Genomic DNA, 25,161 nt, shown 5'->3' with positions numbered 1-25,161 from the left:
TGTGTCATGTAATTGACTATTCTATTTATCCAGGCATTTGCAATTACAGAATACTGCACATTCAAGCAAAAGCTACAAAGCAAAGTACACACTGGCTGTACATTGCAAGTCAGAATGTTAAATGGTGAAAAGTCCATAGGTGTGTAGGGACAACTTAAGGATTTACTTCCCTGGATATATTATGTCCCATACCGGTTCTTTCAGAACTGTATATGTTTTGTTTTGATTTTTCTTTTTCTTCCTCGGGTCAAGATCAGACAAGCTCTTCAGACCTCTGAAAGAATAGTCTTGACAGCAACAAACATAAATTTTGATTGCTGAATTTCCAATTGTGAGGAGCTTTTTTGGAGTTTGTGAAGAGCATCACAGTTCACGTTGTGTTCCACCAAAGTTAGTTTGTGTTCCTTTTTTTGGGATCCGTGTTGTGACGTTGTAATTGTCAGTGTGAGATGACAGCATTCTTTGTCAATTGCCGCCGGAAGCTAGAGTTATTAGGTTAGGCACAGGTCGATGGGTTCTCTGTTTGTTTTCTGGGAGTTAAAAGGAAGAGAATTCTTTCCAGCTTTCGTTTGGCTTTATACTTCGTGAATTGCCTTAAGTTGCGGGCTTCCAAAAATCAAAGGGAGAGAATAAATACAGCAAGGTAAAATTTCTTTTCCCCCATCTTGTTTTTGTATAAATATCTGCTTATTTCATATATCCGTTTTGTACTGCTTATAAAATATTACACAGCAAGAAAATTCACTGGCTAAGCTTTAGCAGCCTTGCTTTTGTCTTGGTGAATGTGAAAATATAATAATAATAATAATATAATATATATAATAATTTAGCAATAAAGATAAATTCTTTATATTTAGATAACTTACTAATTATATGTTCTCCCTGATGCTGAAAATAATGTTAGTGCAGTTACATATTATAATTTCATTATACAACTGGAATAACTTTATGAAGTCTCTTTTTTTCCTTTCTTCATATGCTGTTTTCCTTGACACTCAGTGGCATTATATTCAATTAAGAGGACATTTCTGCTTGTGAATTTTAATGCATCTATCCATATTCATAGAACATATACAAACCTGTAATTGCTTTTCCAGTCCAATGAGCTCTTGATTGTTCCAAATATTTATTTTCTGTCTGCCTTCTCAGCTGGGTGACACTGGTCGCTACACCTGCACCGCATCAACCCCCAGTGGTGAAGCGACATGGAGTGCTTACATTGAAGTCCAAGGTAAATCAGCATCTTTGTCTTAAAATAAAGCTTGAGATACAGCTGTTTACTTTCTGGCAAGTGGATGAATTGGATTTCTTCGTCCATTAGTAGATGTATGGTTATGTTATCTACACTTAAATGTTTATCTCTAGATAGGTAAACATCTTTCTTTTGTCTTTTTTTCTGTTAGAATTTGGAGTTCCAGTTCAACCTCCAAGACCCACTGACCCCAATTTAATCCCTAGTGCCCCATCAAAGCCTGAAGTCACGGATGTCAGCAGAAATACAGTAACATTATTGTGGCAACCAAATTTGAATTCAGGAGCAACTCCTACATCTTATATTATAGAAGCCTTCAGGTAGATTGAAGACAAGATATTCTAGTTATTCGCTTTTGGATTTACTGTTGGATATACACCTTCTAACTCGTGTATCTGTCCCTAGCCATGCATCTGGTAGCAGCTGGCAGACTGTGGCAGAGAACGTGAAGACAGAAACATTTGCCATTAAAGGACTCAAGCCTAACGCAATTTACCTTTTCCTTGTGAGGGCAGCTAATGCATATGGAATTAGTGACCCAAGCCAAATATCGGATCCAGTGAAAACACAAGGTAAATGTGGGTTTCTCTAACTGTCGGCATCTGCTTGTCCTTCTATGCTGTAACTCTACAGACACATCAGGAATACTGCTTACGAGGACTGTTATTTATATTTTGTTGTCAGTTAGCTCCATTAGTTTTTATTTTTTTATTTTTTTTAAAGATTTATTCATTTTATTACAGCCAGATATACACAGAGGAGAGACAGAGAGGAAGATCTTCCATCCGATGATTCACTCCCCAAGTGAGCCGCAACGGGCCAATGCGGCCGATCCGAAGCCGGGAACCTGGAACCTCTTCCGGGTCTCCCACGTGGGTGCAGTGTCCCAATGCATCGGGCCATCCTCGACTGCTTTTCCCAGGCCACAAGCAGGGAGCTGGACGCGAAGTGGAGCTGCTGGGATTAGAACCGGCGCCCATATGGGATCCCGGGGCGTTCAAGGCGAGGACTTTAGCCGCTAGGCCACGCCGCCGGGCCCAGCTCCATTAGTTTTTAAAACACAATGTCAGCTTCACTGTATTCTAGACTAAGCATATGATATCAGAAAACTGCTTCTCTTAAAGTCAAGAATTCTACTGAAACAAAAGATGTTCTGTGAAAATTTTATATTCTATTCAATGCATTGATTTTTAAATATAATTCCATGTGTGTAAAGAATCATCATCTTATGTTGAAAATTAAGTACTGATATCCTTTTGCGTGAATTTTCAGAATTACAGATCATATCTTTAGAATCTCACAAATATAAGAGCTATTTGAAAACTTAGTCTTGATGTCTCTGAGCTGTCAATCTCCTCTAAAAAAATGAGAAGTCGTTATGCTGTTTACCTGGTCTTTCATTGTCAGTTACGTGAACATGAGATATGAATATTTTTTAAATGAAAAATACTTTTATTTTTGTGGAAACTGGGTTAAATAAGTAAATAAAGGGAAAAGCAGGCATGTTTAATGTCACTTCTGAGACATTTGGAATTGGGAATGTTCTATTGAACCACATTGCTTATACAGTTGTAAAAAAATATTTTGCGTGTAGAAATTATTTTACTTTTTTACCAGGAAGAATATTAACCCCTATGCACTTTCTCACTCATCTTACTATTTAATGGTCTGATTTGAGTAAAATTTAAATGCTCAGGCACTCCAGAAAGCTCATAGAGGATGAAATTAAGATAATTTTGTTTTGCCGAAGTTAGACATTCATACATACGAGGGTTCTTCCCAAAATCTTGAAAAATGCATATTATGAATAAGTATTCCTTGATTTCAAAGCATATTTAGTACTAAATGTGCTTATCTTTTTATTGAACTTTTCCATGAACTTGTAGCTTATTTTTAAACTTAATGCCATTGTATTAAAGTGTGCCCCTTCTTACATCTGTAAGGAAAGTTAATTCCACAGTCTAGAGACTAACATTTAAAACATTTTGCTTACATAGAGAGGGACTCTCTGTCACTTGAGCGGATATCCTCAAAGGCAATGCAGTAAATTATTATAAAGATAGAAACAAGTGGAACACACATAGGAAGTCTTCGACTAGTTTTCTTCTGGTCTGGAAGTGAACTTGCCAGTTGGGTTACATGTTTTTTTGTCTTTCTTGTGCGCAGATGAACAATGTTTTCTGAAGAATTCTTTGTTTCAGAATTCACAGAGAAAGCAAATGACTTGTAGAACATGCCCATATTTGTCTCTTGCCGTGTGAATTCAGCACACCCAGATGCCTGTATTTGCTGTGATGAGTCACCTCAGCATCGGTTTTCATAGACCAGGAGCCTGCCTTAGGGCAGCTCGAGGCTCTCAGCATTAGCTATGCAGTGGTTTAGAATGCAGACAGAGTGACAGCTGTAAACTGAATTTAACCTTCTGTTCCCAGGACAGGGGACTCTATCCAGTGGACTCTGAGAGTGGTATTCTGTCATAAACTCACATGAATGATTTTGAAATCTATCAGTGATCTTTAAAAAGTGTATGGAAATATAAATACTATGAAAAAAATTTCTGAATTGTCAAAAAATGTTTGCACTGAAGCAAATAATATCAATCCTCCCATTCCATGAACTTTTTAAGAGGTTCTCTTATGCACCCTCACATTGTAAATAAAGATGAATTTGCAGCTTTATAAGACTGTAGTCAGCTTTCCTTTGTAGATGAAGAATGGCATGAATCCATGTCAACCGGGACACAGAAATGTAGGGAAATGAGCAGTTTTGAAATCAAAGGATATTTTATCTCAGCTCTCGATCTCCCTGCATGTGACCTTGAATAACTTAGTGGCCTCAGTTTCAGGACTTACCAAAGGAGACTAGATACACACTTTCCTCAGGATTGTTCATCAATTAATTAAGTAATGAACATATAAACACAAAAGATTGCAATGCTTTTTTCAATTTTATATCAAAAGGCTCACTATTAAACCTTGATATTTTGCATAGTGTCTGGATTAAAAATAAAGTTCTTAAAATTTGCACATATCACAAAACTGAGAGAGTTGGCAAATGTGGCAGTTATAATTAAATGTATCTGGAGATATTACAGTGATGAACCAGCTCTCACAATTAAAAGTAATGGAACAAAGTCAAAAGTTTGGTGCTTGAATTTAGATTTTAATAGTTACTTATAAATAGATAGGATAAGTACATCAGACTTAAAGCAAGTATGTGTGAGTGTGTGGCAGGGTTTGGGTGGGAGGGTTCAGTTTCAGATTGATGAAAACGCTCATTTGAACCATCCAGCGTAATGCAGTTTCAAAAGAACAAATGCAGTTTTACCCGACATTTGGATCAAGTCATCTTCCCCTGCTGTTTAAACCCTGTGTATACACAGAAGATAACAGAATATATGGTATACATAAGAGCACATCATTTAATGTTAATAACGAGTGACACCTGAATCGTATGAATAGGGAGTTCAGACTCTGAGTGGCAGTTGAATGCAGCAATAGCTACAATTTCCTGAGAGACTAATTTTGCATATTAGGAAAGACATTATATAATAGAAATTCAAAACTTGTGATAGTTTAATACTTACTACATTTTTGGTCTTGGTCAAATTTTGGTGTTCTCCATAGTAAACCTTCTCCCCCTCAGGACAGTAACCTGAGCCTTCACCAGTTAACAGATGGGAAATGGTCTTTGCTCACAGATCGTGTCTGACTTGCTGCATTGTACTTTACTGGGAACTGCTTTGGCTTCCATGGTAGCCACTGACTGAACCTATAGTTCACTGAGGAAGTTCAATGCATGCCTCCCAACTTCTTTGTGTGGTTGCTTTTCACTCATCAGTTCCTGTGCTTTCCTTACCCATATGATTTCTGACTGTTTCTGTCTTGCATAGTTGGGATTGTTACAAAAGGTTATGGCTGATGTAGAGCGGATTGTGGTCACTGCTCCATTCTCAGCAAGCAATGATCATCACCTGCCAGCAAGATCCACTGAAGCTGCTGGTTGGCATCGTTAGTGTTGCCACCTGCCCTTTTGGGCTTTCCTCAGGCCCTGGGCTGCTTTCTCCCTCCAATCCCCCTACTTCTGTGTCCTCCTATTCCCTGGATCCTAATGCAAAGTTGAAGCAGGTTCTGATTTATTCTGAACTGACAGGCCGACTTGCTGGCCTCTGTGATTGTTCCCTGGGAGTTGCCTTCAGTGGAAGGCAGAATCCCCAGGCTCTCGTCCCGTTCTGTAACACTCCCTAGGGCCTGACGCAGTCTTCTTGGATTGTTGCAGATGTTCCTCCGACAAGTCAGGGGGTGGACCACAAGCAAGTGCAGAGAGAACTGGGGAATGTTGTCCTGCACCTCCACAACCCTACCATCCTTTCTTCATCCTCCATCGAAGTGCACTGGACGGTGAGTTGTTGCTACAACGTACGTTCTTGTTATGAATCAACAGTTGACCTCTGTGAGATAATTGTGCGTAACATTAAACTGTTACCTACTTTAACAACGGGGCCAGTAACGTAGTGTAACAGTGTTGATGATAGTAGCTCCTGTCTGGCTTTAACTAAATGTTTGATCTTTGTGCCTGACCTTCGTTTTGTCTTACGCTACCACGGCGAATGTTCCGAGCTGCAGAGGGAAACGCACAGCATCATGTGTGAATACTTGATGATGCTGCCATTGTTACATGACCTCTTTTAATTAGAACTATCTCCAAGTAACATTAAGTAGGCTTCTCAAATCAGAAAATAGTAAAACACATTTTGTTTCCTCACTCCCTTGATCCTGGTGAACATGATGACAGAATGTCCTAGAGTTGCCAGGAAGCTACAAATTTTTATGTGACGTACAGAAACGAATCAACTCACACGTAATAGAGGGCATTTTTCGTATTCTGCTTTATAATCTTGAAAAGCAAGTCAAGACACAATTTCCAGTTTGCATTTTGTCAGATTTAGTTCTCCTAGTGTTTCCGTGAGCCAACAAAAAAGCTCTGACTCTATTTCCATCTGTGATTTTAATAGGTGGACCAGCAGTCGCAGTACATCCAGGGCTATAACGTCCTCTACCGGCCTTCAGCAGCCGGCCACGGAGACACTGAGTGGTCAGTGTTTGAAGTGAGGACGCCAGCCAAAAACAGTGTCATTATCCCTGACCTCAAAAAGGGTGTCAACTACGAAATTAAAGTGCGCCCCTTTTTTAATGAATTTCAGGGGGCAGATAGTGAAATCAAGTTTGCCAAAACCCTGGAAGAAGGTAAGTTTGGTGCACTGTGTGATTTCTGTGTAGGGTGGTGTATTTGTTAGGTGTTGGCTAACTTGCTTGACAGTGTTGAAATGTGAATCGTGGCATTACTTTCTATACTGGTATTGAACATGGTTTCATTAGAACAACTATCAAAACCAAACTTCTATGATGTCTAGCTGGCTTCTGCGTCAGACTACATAAAAATGTGTAAATCTGAACTTTGTACTACTTAATAGAAGATGACAGGGTATACTTAATTATGTGTAATGGCAATTCACATTTTTAAAATGGTATTCTTACTAACTGGATTGTCTTGCCATTTGTTTAGCCAAGGTTAGTTTGATTAATAATCTGCAGCTAAAGTGAGTAGGGTCTTGATTTGATCACTTTTCACTGCCTGAGCATTTTCTTTGTAGAACTCATGTTTTGGGAAGCCCAGAATTGTAGGCAAACCAGAATGGTGAGCCACCTTATGTAACTGAAAATTAGAAGTAGTATTTACATTCACCTGTAAGGAACAATCCAATTTTTCCCTATTGTGTCTTTGTTACTAACTACAGAAAACAGGGGTGGGAATATCTGGCTCATGGACCATGTAAGGTCTATGAAATTATTTGCTCTGGTCCTGCCAGGGCAACCATTGGGAGAACTTAAAATTCAACAACTCTATAGCAGGCTGCTTTTTAAGCTGATCATTTTGAATAATATATAATAATTTTATGAATACCCAAGTGGTTCTGGTCAGAAAAAAACAGACTAAACATATCTCATACAAATGACAGTATTGTAAATGATATGTTTTTATTTTCACCCTTTTGAACATTTTTAGGGGAAACATGAGTTTAGAGTTACTGGGTAGGAGAGACAGGAGTTGTACTGGGGTGTTTTCTGGACATAAACCATGTGACTTCAGCTATGGAAAATTCATGAGAAACACAGGCTAACTCTATTGACAGAATATGTTAGTAATTTGGGATTTCGCAAACTTGCATATGATATATCTTTAAGGCAAATGTGTGTATTAGTATTGGTTCTTATTAGAAATTCAGTACTTTGTGCGTTCCACATTCTCTAAAACACTGCAATGTTTTTAAATACTTTACCAGCACCCAGTGCCCCGCCACAAAGCGTAACCATATCAAAGAACGATGGGAACGGAACTGCAATTCTTGTTAGTTGGCAGCCCCCTCCAGAAGACACACAGAACGGAATGGTCCAAGAATACAAGGTAACCTGCCAAAGTTATTCTATTCACAGACACCCCTTACGCTTCAAGGAAAACAAAGCTGGTTACATTGTTTATGTGTATTTGGCGCCATCTGCTGGTAAAAACAGTCTCTTGTAAAATTATATTTTCAAAATCTTTCTTGTTCATTCGGTAAAGGTGCAGTAAATTTTTGTGGTAGCGGAGGGCTAGAAAAGTCTTTTGGGAAAAAGAATTTAAAAAGTTGAACCTAATTCCTCACAAAATGTAAACAACTAATTGCAGTGCTAATAAAAGTGTTTGTTCCTGGAAAGTAACTTGAAAAGTTACATAGGAGTAGATTACCAGATGAGTTTGACTATTGGCCACATCCTGTAATTTTTTCCCATATTTATAACTTTATAACCTTAGGGAGACGTTGGCAAACTTTTTCTGTCAATCTTGGTTTTGGTCTCTAGACACAATGTATCTCCAAAAAATGTATTTAAAATATCTGTAGGTTTGTATGAGTGTTACATACATGTGATGTCATGTCAGCTGATTTAGGCACAATGATTCTGAACAATGATGTTTATCAGTGATGTGAATAATGTATTTAATAAAATTAATTGACATTTATATGACACTCCACCAAACAGTAAAATGTATTTTACCCTCAGTTGAACGCAGAGTATTCACCAAAATTAGACAACATTATGGACTCTTTTATTAAAACAGACCCACAGACATTTTAATCAGACTCTTCTCAGGCTTCCCAAGGTAGATGAAAAACTAAATTAGAGATGTTCTGTGTACCTAGAGGATTGTGTTTACCTTATGTTTGTAATCAATCTACGTTATAAGATCATCCAAATAAATTATGATATATTAATCAGGAGAACTTTAGAAAAATAGACCTTGTGTGTATTTTAGCACTTACACAAACACACTATATACTAGAATTTCGACTGCAAACCGTGACCTTCTTGACACACTGATTCACATTTCTATGACGCCTGTCCGTTTTCCAGGTACTAGCGAAATTACATTCTGATTAGATGATCCCTTACAGCATAGCTAGGAAGATTCTAGAAAACCGCATGTGACGAAACAATTATGCATCTTTCATAAACTTTATGAAATACTCTCATGTGTGAATATTTTAAAATGTACCTTTGATATGAAACTGTTGTTTGAAAAGGTGACATTTTCCTCCTTTCCAAAGAAGGTCTGCCACTCTGGGTTTCAGGCTTCAAAACTGTGTGTGGCGTTATTGTCCAAATCTCCATCATCTAGCCAGATATTGATGAGCTAATCCAGTGGCAGCCTTCCCATGACAAACTGTGAAATCTGTCAGGTGGTTCTAATATGCATCCTTGGTTAGAGAGGATAGGCTTTTTTTTTTAAAGTAGCAGATTAGTTTGTAAAAGAACTAGATAGATTGAACTTAATTTAGCTATGGCATTCGATTCTGAAATGATTCAGTAAAATATTGAAAACCTCATCATGAAACTTGTATGTGTTAACTAGGCTACATCTTTGTAAAAGTATTTCAAATACTGCCATAAATACACTTTGGCTGTTGTAAAGTGTTCTGGCCAGGGTTTTATAGTATAACGGAATCATTATAGGTGAAAGAATCCACACATTTTAAGTGCTTTCTCACAAGCTTCAAGGTTTTATCTGTCCTGGAAAGTGTCAAGATGCTGTGTCCCATTCCAGGAAAATAGACTATTCTAGAAGATTCTTAAGGGTTTTCAATGAAGTGATGGCTCAGCTCTCAAGCAAAATTGTGTAATGCAGGCATTTTCCCCTAACAGTCAAAACTCATTTCTCTCCTGAAGAAATGCGAGGGGGTAGATTTCACTTAACTTCATGGTCAATTTAAAATAATAAAATGCCTTTCAGAACCTGATTGACTGGTACAAAATCAGTTTGTGGCTTTGGTTCAGCTGTATAATGTAATTGGGGAAAAAATTCACAAAGGAGTCTTTATTTCCAAATGGTCAGATCCTGGTATAGCATTTGACCATTCACTGCTGGTATGCATTTAAACTATACTAAAATAGCATAAACATCCAAAGCAAAAAAAAAAGGTTTTTGTCCAATTGATACAAGGTCCAGGGATGCTAAGATTTATTGTAAATAGCCTCACCAATTAGAGTTAGGACAGAGGACTGCTTGAAGCGAATCCTTCATAAGGCTTTAGGGAAATATGAAGGCCACAAGTGTTTTACTGCTGTCTGGCTTAGCACCTTACCCTGTGGGAATTGATCCAGGCTTTGTTCTGATAATTGCAGAAAATCACTCTATTACTAGCCTTTTAGTGAAAGTTAAAATAAGGATTACAGTGTTATTCAAAAGCTTTAATTTCCCCAATTTTTCTATCACAAATGAGATCTGCAGTAACTTGTTTCTAATCACAGAAATGGTCTATTTTGTTTTTCAAATCAAATATGTATTGTGTTTCTTTATGATCTCATCTATCTTGAGGAAAACTGTTTAAAACTATGGATACTTGTGGAAAATGCAATTAAAAGATTTATCTTAATGCCAACTTTTTAACTCCATGCATAGGTTTTTCAAAATATGAACTTTCTTTGAATTTGATGAAAGTTTCTGATCTGTGTGTGAATTTCAACTCTTTTGCATCAAAATAAACATTCCTTTAATTTCATTTTCTATGACTTATTTGAAGTGCCCTTCTGTAAGAACACAGTGCCAATATCTGTCATTGTTAATTGCTCTTTGTTCCGCAGGCTACTTGGAATGGCATGAGGTCCTTACTGTTTAAAGATATGTTTAGTTACTTACAGGGGAAAGTTTAAGAGATAGGAAGACAAAGAACCCACCACTGCTGGCTCGTTTCCCCAGATGTCCACACAGATGTGCTGGTGTGGCCGGATGGAAGGCAGGAGCCTGCAAATCCACCTGCGTCTCCCAGATGGGGGGAGGGTGCCAATCACTTGAGTTTTCTTCTGCTGTTTTTCCAAGGACATTAGCTGAGAGCTGGCTGGAAAGTGGAGCAGCCAGGATTCAAACCAGCACCCACAAGGAACGTTGATGCCAACACTGAGTGCTTTTTTTTGATCATCACATTTTACTTTGGTTTATTCAGAAGTTCTTCCTCCTTTTCACGGGAGTTGCTCTTGGGTTTGATGTGACTGTGGCAATGAGGGTGCTAGGAAGTTTTAGCCCCGAGAGCAACCAAATATCTCACTCAGTTTCCTCTTTCATTTTTTGTTACTTTGTCATATGGCCTCATGCCTAGAAAGCTCACAATGTCTTGTTCTGTTGTTGATTTGTTTACTTTTTTCTTGCAATGAATTTCTTGCAAAGGAAAAGAACAAAAGCCTTGAGATGCGGGCTGATATAGGACATAATGATGTAATCTGATAGGAGTTAGTATCTTTAAAAGTTTCTAGGCACACCTGTTAGATTCCACTGAAAGCGGGTAGGAAAGAATAAAGGGGTGTTGAAGCTACTACTAACAAGTTTGACTGGAAGAATCTTTCCAGAACTAAATCTTGGGGAGCGTGACTTTTGAAAATATTGCATTCCTGATTCGTCTTACCTCTGGGTAGATTGGAAAGTGTGATCTCTGTTGATCTTTGTATCAATTTGCATCAGTCACCAGATTGGCATTCATGCTTACAGGTTTGGTGCCTCGGCAATGAAACTCGGTATCATATAAACAAGACAGTAGATGGTTCCACTTTTTCTGTGGTCATTCCCTCTCTGGTACCTGGGATCCGATACAGCGTGGAAGTGGCCGCCAGCACCGGAGCTGGGCCTGGGGTGAAGAGCGAGCCCCAATTCATCCAATTGGGTGAGTGTTGCCACAGATGTGGTTCCGTGTGTCTGAGTTCCTTGTCCCGCTTTGCTTGTTTTGCTTGTGACCAAGCCATTATTACAAGTCAGAAGAACATGGGCTTTGTAGCTACAAAAACTGTGTTCTCCTTTAGTAAAAAAAAAAAAAAAAAGAAAATGTGTGTGCAGACATAGAGGCAAATGCGCATAACTAAATCAACTACACATTTTAGATGATATTTAAAGGAAATGTCTCTCCTACATTTTCCCCTCTATCCCATAGTATTATTTGAGCACCAAGGATACACAATGGAACAATAAAAGGTCTATTTTTCCCTTCTTGAAACACACAGTTGTTTTGATTTGAAAAAAAAAAAAGATATTTGGTACAAAATGTTTAATAGATATTAAAAATTCTTGGCTATATACAATTCATATTCACATTAGTGTCTTTAAAATTGTACCAGCTTTTTGTAACAAAAGATGAAACAAGATGTAAAAGAGCATCGACATATTCCAATATGCTAATTACTAGGCAAATCAAATATGACTTATGTCTCAAAAAATGTAGATGGCTAAAAACAGATATATAGGAGACTTTGTCACCACAATCCATTTTAGGCAATATGACATGAAGATAAAACATAAATTACCAAGTGATTACTAGCAAGTTCTAAAATATAAGTACTATAAGCACAAACACAAAATGCAGTTCAATTTAAAAGTAAGGACAGAAAGGTCAGATATTAACAAAGGACATTTAAACTATGAAAGAGTTGGAGAGTTAGGTGGCCAGCTTTGTGGTGGTGTGATATGGATGAGAAGCATTGGAACCGTGTGAGGGACTAAATGAAATATGTGAGTGTTTGTATTTTACCTGCACCTATTGAATTATTATGAGAGTGCTAGTAACTATAAGACACACACATGCCTGCAGACTTTCTGTGCTTTAACACAACAGGATGTACTTCATATCCAGTTGGTTCGGGGGAGTCTCAATATTTATGTCCACAAACTGGTGAGACGTGATCTCTATGATGTGTGGGGACTCCACACGTTTGTGCTGAGGCACTAGTACGGAGAAAGGAAGTGCATCATGTGTGAGGGGGTGAAGGGTCCAGGTCTACAGGTGATACTCAGTATTCCTACCGGAAGTGGTGACAGGCAGCTGATTGGGACACCATGCCACAGCACACAGTCACTCCTCTGGGGAGAGTCCTTCCCATCAAGGGTTTAGCCAAGAACTTGCTTTCTCCGTCACAACCATGGACTACAATTTGATTTTTTGATTTATCTTTGAATTTTCTTTTTTAAGAGATTCATTTCTTTGTATTTGAGAGGCAGATTTAGACAAAGAGAGAGAAAGAAAAAGAAATCTTCCATCCACTGGTTCTTTTCCCACGTAGCTACAATGGCCAGGACAGGGCCACACTAAAGTCAGTTGCTGGGAGTTTCATCTGGGCCTCCCATATGGAAGACAGGTCCCCAAATATTTGGGGCATTCTCTGCTGCCTTCCTAAGCCAAAGCAGGAAGCTGGATTGGAACTGCAGCAGCAAGGACATGAACTGGTGCCCACATGCCATCACAGGTGGAAGCTTAACATGCTATGCCACAAGGCCAGCCCAATATTCCACATTTTATGGCCTTTAGAATAATGATAGTTGCATGGGTAATTCCATGCAGTGCAATGATACTATAAAGAGTATTGCTTAATGCATCTGTTGCAATACAATGTAGGATATTGATGAGACAGTTTATATTAAGGCAATGATGAATATTTAAATATTGCCCAACTTTGGGAAATTTCAGCGTGAATTTATTAACACTGAAATTGCAAGTTCTTCTGTGATAGCCCTGTAGACTGGTGGTGGCTATCTGTTTGAATACCAAATCACTATAGATCTTGATTTTTGGATGATGAGTTGTGAAAATTATTTAAGATTCAAATCATATGGTTAAAGAATCAAAGTCCCTTTCTTTAATATGTGTTTCCGTTTTCTATATCTTAACATAGCCTCATCTGTGGGGTGGCAAAGACTGGGATATGGAGTGGCTGTTTTAATTCATTCGTCACACTACACTTTGTTCTGCTAAGCCCATCTGATGGCTTGCGTGGAGCCTCTGTTGGCTGTTTCCATAAAATCTGAAGCTACCCAACTTAACCTTGCACAAATAGGCATGAAATCTATAAACCTAGCAGATACAAAGATGTGTGAGGAATAAAAAGAATGGTGAACTGGAAGAGGTTGAAGTGCTCTGAGGATAACCAGGGATAAAAGGGGCTGGGATATAAAATAAAACGTACAGTCAAAAAGCCAACAAGCAGCGGAGGACAGGTGACTGCTTGTGAAAATAGGTTTTACAGCCTTGATCCACCATGGAGTAAAACCTAGGATTCTGAACAAGAGAAAGCAAACACACACACACACACACACACACACACACACACCTACCACCACCACATGCACACACACACACACAGACACACACACACACCTACCACCACCACATGCACACACACACACACACACGCACACGCACACACACGAGAACAAATTTAGCCATTTCATATTGAAAGGGCTGTTGTTTTACTAAAGCCTGTTTTCTTGGCCATTAGATGCTGCTTTTTCCCCCCTCTTGCTATAATCTCATCTAGCTACAATATCACTTAATAAGGAAACATAATCTGTAGAAGAGTTTTTAGAAAATGTTTCAATATAATGTGTTACACTATTTTTTTCCCCTGAAGAAAGATACATGTAGGAATTTAGGGAATGAAACAGATTGTATGAGCAGCATTGCGTCTTTTTTGACCCCTCTGTGGAGTTCTGTGCACTCCGGCCCTGCCCTGACAGTGTTGTGGGGGCTCTGTGTGCTGCCTTCTGTAGGCACACAGCACGGTGCCTCAGTGTCCAGTCTGTGCACAGGTGTTGCTCTCCCAGGAAGGCTCGTCTGTTCTGGTAGGGCCCCTGTAGCTCCTGTCTGATCTGTGTCCGCTCTGCTCATGCTTGCCAAGATGCCAAGACACGCCCTGTCCAGGGGAGCCTGACTCCAGGCAGAGGAAGCCCCGTGTGTTGGTGAGAAGCGTCACCGAGTAGGCAAGGCAACACAATTACACAAAATAGAAGAGGTCACTTCTGACTGGTGGATCCAAGAGAAGAGGAGGACACAGAAGGGCCGGTGAGAAAGCCCCAGTGGCAGTGCATCCTGCCAACAGGAGGAGAGCTAAGAAGAGAGAGACAGATTCAGAGAGAGAAAGAGAGAGAGAGGCAGTGAAAAAGGGAGACAGACAGACATACAGACACACAGACAGAAAAGAAAAAGAAAGAGAGCTGGTGGGGTTAGGGTAGAACCTGGATACTGAGGTCTTCATAAATAGTCAACGCCTTCCTCAAGGTTTCTCATTGGGCATTCTAATAACTGGGCCTATGCAGGGTTTGCCAGGTTGGCACTGTACTTGACTGTACAGTCCACAAGTGTTTGGAGCTGGAGGTTGAGTGGTGAGTCAAGTGGGTTGTTTTGAGGCCAGTGTCATGACACAGCTGGGTAAGCTGCCATCTGTGATGCCAGAATCCCCTATGGGTGTTGATTTGTGTCCTGGATTCTCCACTGCTGGTCCAGCTCCCTACTAGTGCACCTGGGAAAACAGCCGAGTATAGTCCAAATGCGTGGGACCCTGCTGACCAGGTGGAATTTCCAGTCTGACCTACTCATTAGACAAGTGAACCAGCAAATGGAAGCAGCAGACAGATGATTTCTCTCTCTCTCTTTAATTCTTTCTAATAAGTAAATAACACTTTTTAAAGTGGTGTGGTATCCCCATGTCCCATAGGGAGGTAGTCACCAGGCAAGTGTCTGGGCTAACCAAAGGCAGAAACAGAGAACTGCAAATTATGTAAATAGTAACTCAATCCTGCTTTTGCTATGAATGAGTTAAGTCCAGATGTAAAATGGATCCCGAGGCAACATAAAATCATAAAAAGCTGCATTAAGAATCAGGTGACTCGTAGGAAATCACTGATGTAAATAAAATTGACCAACACCTGATTTCAACATTTGGAGGGACATTAAAATCACAAATACCAATGGGAATTCTACCCATTGGCCAGCCCCAACATTGGTATCACTTGGTGCCAACAAAATGGAATTTTGGTTTGATGATACAATAGTGGCCAGCCGTTTCCTGCAAAGTCTTTACAGATTGTTCTGTGTGATCTGATGTATTGGGGACTAGAGAAATATTCTTCATACTTTGAAAACATGAATAAGTAAATAACTTATTAATTCTTACTAGTTCTGTACTCCATCGGTTTTATAATTCTCAAATCACAATGGCTTAAAAAATGTAAGTCTTTTTAGCTCTTTATAACAATTGAAAATACTTTTCCATATTTAATTCTTTTCATATACCCATTGATGGTAATGGTTATTATATTAAAGAAAGATTCTTCATTGTTATTTCAATGGTAACACTTTTTAAAAGTTTTATTGTGTGTTAATGATACTGAATTCTACATGCCTTTTTGAACATAGATTCAATTATTGTGTTTCTAAGACAGTTAAGAGTCCTTTGAGATAAACTTGGAGATAGCACACAGAAAGACACAAATCTTTTGTTAATGTCTGTCTTACAGAGGAATAAAATGTTATCTCTTCCCCATTTTAGAACATGTATTTAAAGATTTCTATAGTCTGGGAAAAAAGCTGTCTTTTCTTTCTATGTTTATTCAAAACTTTTTTTCTGTGTGCATTAATTTATGTTTTTCTCAATTAGTTGACCCTGTCTTGGAAAATTTATTTTAAGGAGTAGCATGCAGTTTTGTGGAAGACAACAGAAACAAGGGTAGAACAGCAGAAAATGCCCCTGGGTTCATCTACATGCTGTGCCAGAATTCCGGGGTTCAGTACCTGGCTCTATCCCCAGCTCCAGCCCCCTGCCAGTGTGCATCTAGGGAAGCAGCTGTGCTGGCTCCAGTGGTGAGATGGTAGCTGCCTTTAAAAGGAGACCTAGATTGAGTACCTGGCTTTTGACTTTGGCATGGCCCAACCCAGGCTGATGTAGGCGTTTGGGATGTCAATCGCCATAATGTATACATACAATCTCTCTCCCTCCTTTCCTCTTTTTCTTCCTCCCTCCCCCATCTCTCAACACACACACACACAGAGCCTACACCATTGCTTTTGTTTTAAATTCAGTCCCATATAATTGTCACCCACTTATGAATAAAAATCAGTGTATACTTTGACTGGAAGTATTCTGAACTACTTTAATTAATAATGGTTAGTCACGCAGAATGAAAAGCCACTCATTGTTGTCCAAAAATAGAAGAATAAGGAGGGTGATTTAATATCCTGGGAGCATGCTGACATTGTCACGCAGAATTGCAAACCCCAACCAACCAGGATTTGACTTTTCAGATTCTCACGGCAACCCCGTGTCGCCCGAGGACCAAGTCAGCCTTGCCCAGCAGATCTCGGACGTGGTAAAGCAGCCGGCCTTCATCGCAGGCATTGGCGCTGCCTGTTGGATCATCCTGATGGTCTTCAGCATCTGGCTCTATCGGCATCGCAAGAAGAGAAATGGACTCACCAGCAGCTACGCAGGCATCAGGAAAGGTGTCAACCATCCCGCAGTTTTCATAGTCTACTATGTGTTTCAAACTCTTACCTAAAGGTTTTTGAATGTACTTTGGATTGCAGCATTTACGCAGGAGGGGGTCTTCAAATAGTCCAGGGGAAATGGGTTTAAACCCAAACTATGTGGATTTCACAATCCATTTACTTACACCAAAAGGAATTTAGCTTTTAAATTATTTTATTCTGTGAACTTTTTGAAGGGCCCTGGTGTGAAATCTGGTTCAGCATCAAGTTAAATAGATTTTCTCAATGTCTCACAGTCAGGTCACTTTAAAGTAGATTTCACCAAAGAGGCTCTAGACTTGGATGCTGTACAAGTCCTGGTTCTCTTAGGAAAGTAATATACTGTTTTATATGTTGGAAGAAAAAAATTTAAGGTTCTATCCATAGGACTTACAAATGCAGGCTTTGAATTGGTTCAGCCATATTTAAGGGGGGACATTGTTGCCCTTCATGAGCCAAAGGGAAAAAACTCCCTAAATATTCTTGTTCATACTTTTTTTTTCTATGAGCACAGAGAATACATGATTCAGTGATGTGTTTTAGTTAGCAGAGCCTGAGTAAAGGTTTATTGTTTTTTCAATGAATGTTTCCTGAACATCTTTGGCCAGCTCATTTCTCTGGCATTGCCAGAATGTGGGCTGCTTGCTCGGGCTGGGGTGTGTCTAGGAATTTACACAGTCATCTGGGAAAGCAGTCTAAACGAGTTATGCTTGCTGTGACCAGATGTCCTGGCTAAAAGGAGTCAACACCCTTCACGGGGACAGCAACCATCAGCCAGTGACCCCACAGTGGTCTCCTCACCTGCACATGCACACATGCCTTTAGCATTGTCATGCTGAAACATGTTTTCCTCAGACACATGTCCTGTCCAGAGAGGAAGCAAAATGTCAGTATCCTTGCATGTGAAATGGAGCTGGAGAGCCTTGGGGTCACTGCAAACAGAGCGGGTGTTCCTGATGTGAACAGAGCAGAGTGATGGGAGGCCCATGAGTGCCATGTCAGGTTCATCTCAGCGAAGGGGCCTGGAGGAGGCTGTGGGGTGGAGTGTAGAGGAGTGGTATGTTAGGGTTGGACTGTGTTTGAAATCCGACTGGAATAAGTAATTTGACTAATGAGCAAATATATGCAGAGTCTTTTGAACTCCCCAGTCCAAAGACCTTCATCAACTCCATTTTTGTAAACAGCCAGTCAGTGGGATCCTGTTTTTTATCACAGCTAAGTGTCCAGGCTGTGTGATTATAACCATTCAAATGCTGCATATTGTCTTGAAGTCTAAAAATGAGGCAGGAAATCCCACCCCTAACCCCCCAAAATACCTCTTTTTCCTTTACTAACGTCCTTGGAGCATGCGGACAAATGCCTGTGTGCCATTTCTGAAAACCCAATTAAACTAATACCATTGTTCTTTCTACTAGCTTGTGTTTCTGTAGAAATCACAGAACATAATTACAAATGTAATTCGATGAGTATTGACTCTGCTTTCCTCCCTTCATCCTGTTGGCATTTTTTCATTTAAGAAAATGTTCATCTTGAGTTCTTATATTTTCTATGCCATGCAAAGAGCTGGGAAACAGGCATTTAGCCTAGCGACGAAGACACCTGCCTCCCATTCAGAGTTCTTGGCTTGGAGTCCTGACCCTAGCTAGCTAGCTTCCTGCTAATAAAGACACCTGGTGGCAGTGACAGTGGCCCTGGTAACTGGGTTCCTGCCACCTATGGGAGAAGTGGATTGAATTCCAGTTCTCCAGCTTTTGTGCCTTTCTCAGTCCTGGTCATTGCAAGTGCTTAGCAGAGTGAACTAATGTATGGGAGCTCTCTCTCTCTCTCTCTCTCTCTCTCTCTCTCTCTCTTCCCCCTATCTCTCTGTACCACAAATAGATTTATTAAGTTGCATAAACAAAGCTGATGATTTTAAGATGAATGGAAGTGAAGTATCTAAAATAAAGGTCGGCACAGAAGAGTCTGTTGACTAGCTAACTAGGGTATGGTTTTGGTTAATGGTGAGTATTTCACATCGCCCCCCCGCCATGCCTCCCAAATGGAGCTCTGGGCATGACGTCTGCTGGACACCTGATGCCCCCTCTGTTACATTCACTTATTGCTGCAGCATTGCTGGGTACACAGAGAGTTTATTATGTTCCTGGAAGCTCTGAGAATTAAGTTGTTCTTCGGTGTGCTAACAGTGAAAATTTCATTTAGCCTGACCTTGTTTCTTCTCTCCTTCAATTCCTCAAACTGGGCTTAGCAATGGAGCAGTAATAACAAGGGCCTTTCATATATTCCTTGTGTCCTTGCGACAGCCAATTCATGTTCAGGCACTCCATTCTGGTGTGAATAGCTTTAGTTTCAAATGTACTATTTTTTTTTTATTTTTGAAGACTTGTTGTGGCTTGGGATTTTTGAATGTAGCTAAATTACATTGATTCACTGAAAAGATCTGTCTCAAAGAAGACACAATAGAATTGTCAAGGCAGGGGCCATTGTCCTGCCAATGAAGGCCAGCGATTTAATTGGGTCCACTGCTTAGATGGGTGGGTTTTTGTTCCTTCTAGTACCATCTGAGATAGATTGGTTAGGAAGTGGCCATGGTACAGGATACTCTTGCCTGCTGGTTGCAAACCCACATGCTGCTAACCCAAAGTCAAGTTCTCTTCCTGTTAAGATGGGAGACAGGAGATATATTTTTGGCAGCTTTTCCGTGCATGATGTGTAGTCACTATCCTAATTTTTTTTTCAGGCATTTCTTAAACTGACTTTCATTTTCAAAGGAACAATGTAAATTTCCCTGTTTTCTTTACTAGAGCAACATTTACTTTCAATTATCATGGCAAGGTTAGAAAATAAGTCCATATCCTCCCTCTGTGAAATGCCATGGAAATTGTGTCGGTGCTGTCCAATGCCCAGGAATGGCAGAAGACAGAAAGAATGGGGGAGGAAGCGCTGCTTGTTTCGAGGTCTGCAGTTCAATTTCAAGCATTATTGATTAGATTAAGATTTATAACTGCAGAGAGAGTGAAGGGTTTCAGAGGGTGTTATTTCCTGTTGTTTTAAATTCTCACGTAGCTTTAAAGACAAAACATTCAGCCTACTCCTAGAAATTGTGCAAATACAGATTGGAATTGAAAAAAATTGAAATATAAAACTGAATGTAGTTTGGTCCATTCACAAATTTTTGTGATAATCAAAGTGAAGCATTGGACTGTTAGTGTAGAATGTCAGACAGCCAAGTATTTCTAGTCAGGGAAACAGTTTGATTTCATGGTTCTCTTTGTTTTTGTGTCTTCCTTTCTTCCTTCCTTCCTTCCTTCCTTCCTTCCTTCCTTCCTTCCTTCCTTCCTTCCTTCCCTCCTTCCTTCCTTCCTTCCTTCCTTTCTTTCTTCCTTCCTTCCTCCCACTCCCCCCAGCTCCGTGGCAAACACTTAAATTCACCTATGAGTCCACATTAATAAGCATTTACTTTCAGATTTTGAGATAAAGTTCCAGCAAGTCCCTGATAATACTTGTTTAAGAATCCATCATCCCATGTTTGGAGATGATTAATAGCAGAGCATTCCTGTTTGTACGAAAGCCGAGAGCTAAATCTGTGTTGCTAAACTCAAGGTCGTCTGCAGGCTAACCCAGCACGGTTCCCCAAGCACAGTGGGCTGTCAGACGCTTCAGAATGGTACCTGTAGAGACAAGCTGCTTTTGTCAACCTCAAAGTTGGTTTTATTCATATATCAAATTGTCAGAACAACGGGCTTAGTTATTTACATTTGTTTTATGTTCAGCTGTCTGCTTGATTTATACTAATGTGATATGTTCGCTTTCTTTCTTCAGCTTAATAACTGGTTTATTTTTTGTTTTGATTTTTCAGTCCCGTCTTTTACCTTCACACCAACAGGTATATTTTTGCACTTACCCTCCTCCTTTCCTTTGTTAGTTTGGCATGTGTTATACTATTATGTTTCTGTTTTTATTTTCGATTTTTTCTGCCTGTAAGTTGGGGGAATGGACATAAAATGGAATACAGTGCTTCAAATAGCCACCCCAGGCATGCCTTGGAAATAGAAATGGTTGGTGTTGCTTTCCACCCATCGAATGTAATTGTTCGCCACCCCACACTGCATCGCAGTCTTGTTTGCATGTGTTTCATTAGGTAGACACACTGCTTCTGACCTGAGCATGATTTAACATGCTAATGACTTTATTGATTATTTCATACTTGGCAGTGGTTTTCCTCCCCTTAATTAAGCTGCGATTTCAGGTTTTTTCCAACAAAAATTTTCTTTCCCTTGTAATTCTGTGTCCAGGGGATCAATATCCTTAAAGGTGACCAAAAAATCCAGCACATGGGATGGATAAAACTTGTCGTTATCTCCAAGTCCTAGCATTCGGCTCTCTTCAGCCTCTTGCAAAGTGGGTCCGCTTCTCTCTGCTCACCTCTGCTAGAAGGGGTACCTGAAGTTACGCTGCCCGCTTTTAATCCTGTTATTGTAATCATTTGGAGCAGTTATCTCTCCCTAACAGACTCGCAGTTTTGAGTTTTTCTAAGTAGCAGAATTTGGCAGCTTTTGAAAATACATTTCTTCCTAGAAAAATGTGTCTGTGTTTACAGAAAAGCTAATCTTCTTAACCTCAGGCCTAACTACGTGCAAATTCTTACTGTTGCTGTTATGGCTACATTTTTTTATTGCCAAAATTTATTGAGCTGAAAATGCTTTCAAGAATGTTAAAATGTGTTTTTATGATAGGTACATGTCTGATATAAATATAATACAGATATTTCTATAAGTCACAATGAAAAAATAGGACACATTAATTGATAGTCACCGCTTGCTGCGCCATTTTGTCTGTAGGAAGATTCACCATTGAGCTTTGTTCTACTGGTATTCCAAGTTCTGGGAACATAATCCACTAGAAGGAACTTTTTTCTGAATTTAAGATTACAATTAAAAAACCATACAATGTCATACATTCAAAACTGAACAATCTATGGGAATGCTAATGTATAAAGGTGTGATCATTCTATTTAATAGGCATGTACTGAACAGTTTTTTTTATTTATTTTGGCTAATTCTTAATCATGTTGTGAGAAGAAGCTAAGAGTGATGTTGTCATTGTAAACACGCTCAGAAAATGACCAGGTGGATCAGAAATCTGTGTCCTGTGACTTTTTTGTGATTCTTCTGAGTAGAAAGGGAGATAGAATGCCATATAGACGAGATTTTTCACAAAATCAGCTATTTCAAATATATAAACATGGCTCTTAACTGTTCCTTTTTCTTTTTTGTGACTTTCTAGTAACTTATCAGAGAGGAGGAGAAGCTGTGAGCAGCGGAGGGAGGTAATTGTCTCACTTGTTTTGTTGATCATAAATGGGTTTCAGATATTACTTATTGTATTTTTCCAAGATGTCACTCTTTTTGCTTGCAAGATTTGATTTAAAGGTGAAATTTCTCTAATTCCTTAAGGAAAAAAAAAAGCTCCATTGAATTATGCTGTTCCACCAAGCTTTAGGCACAAAAATACAGGTATTAGGTCTTAGCAGGGACAGTTGTTTCTCAGCAAATGAACACCAGAGGGAGCACGTGAACCAAGAAAAAACAGGCTTGCTGCTATAATAGATAATTAACAGGCGTTAAAGTGATTAAGCTATGGCATTTATGAAGATTAAGAACTATGGCTGGTTAAAGATAATTTCAAAGAAAAGTGTTCACTTGAAAACCTGCTAAACACAGCAGTTGCTTGCCAGTTGTTGCAGGTTATGTTTGTTTGTTCGTGTTATGAAATCAACATAGTTTACATCTCCATTTGTAGGGAAATATGTTCAGATGAAAGAAGAAACCTATGTAGCTTGTTAACAAAAAGTCTTTTCTGCACCCTCATTAAAATTAGCCTGGATCTTAGATTTATTATTTCTTTTGGTCATGATTATTCAGTGAACTTTAATATATTCACAGAGAAATCACAAATTGATGTGACAGGCGGCTGAAAGGGGCTGAAATAAGGTATCAATTACATGAGCCAACTGTCAGGATTTTCCACAATAAGAGTAATTTTCCTCCCCCAAAACAGTTTCATCTAGCTTAAGGTATAAGAAAAACAATCATCAACCAAGCGATTTTCTAATTCAGGCTTGATTAACTTACCTCATGTCCTTGTATAGTTAAAAGATGTGCTTACTACTACTGAGCAGTGAAGAAGCTTTCCTCCTGAATCCTAGAAACAAATCATCCGATTCCAAACATTGAAAGATTTGGCAGAACATGTGCATGACAAAGAACAATGAAAGAACGGTGACTATCGGCCATCTTCAGCACAAACCATACAAATTTGGCAAGAAGAATTCTTGCTTTCTTTCCTGGGCACTGCTTTTCTCCTGTTTTCAAACTTGTGAAACAAAACCAGATGCTGGAAGACCCCAAAACTAAGGATATCTTCAACATGAGTTAAACCACTTACTGTGGGAATTCAAGTAGAATGTGGTTGTGCATTTGGGAGAATCACCTCCTATCCACAACCCCTCCGTGCATGAAAGTGCCTTTGGCGCCAGAACATTACCCTGTGGGTTGCTGTGGAATGACTGATTGTCAACCACCTCTCCACATGTCTACAATCATGACAGTAGACCTCAATTTTTCTATTCATCCAAGAATAGGGAAGTGCCCTTTGAGCTTCTTATATACGTTCTTCACTAGTTCATGTGCACGGACTTGTGTGCGCATGTTCACACACATGTGCAGAATCAGAAATACCAACCTGGTTCCTGCTGTAAAGGAATTTACAGCCAAGATACACCAAACCATCACATTGGAAACAGTGCCAGAAGTGCTGAGGCAGCAACTCTAGTTTCTATGGCAGAACTGACAATGTGATGTGTACCTGAGTGGAAACCTCACTGAGACACAACACAGACATAGGTTTTTGTATTTATACTAGAATACCACAGAAAGACTGATCTATGTAAAAGAGTAAGCAGAAAGTATTACTTTTCCATAATGAAGGGATGGGGAAGGTTTGGATGTTGGAAGAAGCCTTGAGTTTTACAGATAACTTTATTTGTTAAATAGATTGAATACCTATTGTGTGACAGCTGCTCTTTTGGTTGCTTGGAATGTATCAGAGTGACATTTAAAATTCTTGTCTTTATGTTATAGTGGGGGAGGTAGATGACAAATAATCAGTGTCTTTTTTAAAACGTCATGTTGTGTAGTATCCGTAGTTAATAAGGGCAGTGGGATAAATTGAACATGCAAGAAATACAGAGGTGCATTAAGAAGAGGCGTCCTCGCTGTGTGTGATGGTATGGGTCTTTGCGACTGTTTCATGTTCCAGCAGGTGTGGGAGAATGAAGAGCAAAGCCCATTTCTGCATTGCCGTCTTTCATGTCCGTCCCCTACACTCTGATTGCTTTTGGCTTTCCACTTCACTTGACTGACACTATACAAGCCAAAGCTTTCTGGTCATCCCCTCCCAACTTCTTCATCCATCACAGCATCCCTTTGACTGCAGCTCTGACCTTTAGCACTATTCCTAATATTCTTTCACTTCAAGCCCTTCTTCTCCTTTTACCTAATCCATGACAGAATTTTTCAGCTGGCCTTCCTTCAGCTTCTTAATGAACGCTGCATCCTGCCAATTCCACTTGCTCATTGAAACAAGAATGAGCTTATGAAATGCATATTGATCATGTCTGTGAACTGCTGAAAATCCCATTTTCTGTAGGACCCAGCATGATTAAAATATCAAGCCCCTAACTCAGCAATGCATGTGAAACCTACAAGCCTGAGGGCTTTGCAAATCCACTTCATATCCCTATGAGCAGCGCACCACAATCACTGTCACCTACCTGGTATGTGCCAATGTTGGATTCTCTTACCTGTTCCAAACACACTGCATCTGCTTAATGTCAGCCTGAGATGTGGGTTCATTGCCCCTCTTGTGTTTATTGAACTTCCCCTTCTGAAACCTTTCTCGAACCTTTTGCTGTAAACTATATTATTAAGCACCAAATAAGAGCAACACAGTTCTTTTGCTTCAGTCATGCTCATCCTTA

The 25,161-nt window shown here is 39.5% G+C and overlaps 1 protein-coding gene across 1 annotated transcript in view; it reads left to right on the top strand.

Annotated features, from left to right (window-relative positions):
* The window catches only part of ROBO1 (roundabout guidance receptor 1), a 404,089-nt gene that overhangs the window by 334,374 nt on the left and 44,554 nt on the right, over positions 1–25,161 (top strand). Inside the window, exons 10-19 of the mRNA XM_058661768.1 lie at positions 1,150–1,231; positions 1,404–1,572; positions 1,658–1,824; positions 5,531–5,652; positions 6,267–6,498; positions 7,596–7,717; positions 11,330–11,501; positions 16,902–17,099; positions 20,980–21,006; positions 22,407–22,449. Coding sequence (XP_058517751.1) covers positions 1,150–1,231; positions 1,404–1,572; positions 1,658–1,824; positions 5,531–5,652; positions 6,267–6,498; positions 7,596–7,717; positions 11,330–11,501; positions 16,902–17,099; positions 20,980–21,006; positions 22,407–22,449 — 1,334 coding nt within the window. The remainder of the gene's footprint in view (positions 1–1,149; positions 1,232–1,403; positions 1,573–1,657; positions 1,825–5,530; positions 5,653–6,266; positions 6,499–7,595; positions 7,718–11,329; positions 11,502–16,901; positions 17,100–20,979; positions 21,007–22,406; positions 22,450–25,161) is intronic.

This window comes from Ochotona princeps, chromosome 3 (genome assembly GCF_030435755.1).
Source record: "Ochotona princeps isolate mOchPri1 chromosome 3, mOchPri1.hap1, whole genome shotgun sequence".
Lineage (NCBI taxonomy): Eukaryota > Metazoa > Chordata > Mammalia > Lagomorpha > Ochotonidae > Ochotona > Ochotona princeps.
This window is presented reverse-complemented; position numbering and strand designations above follow the sequence as displayed.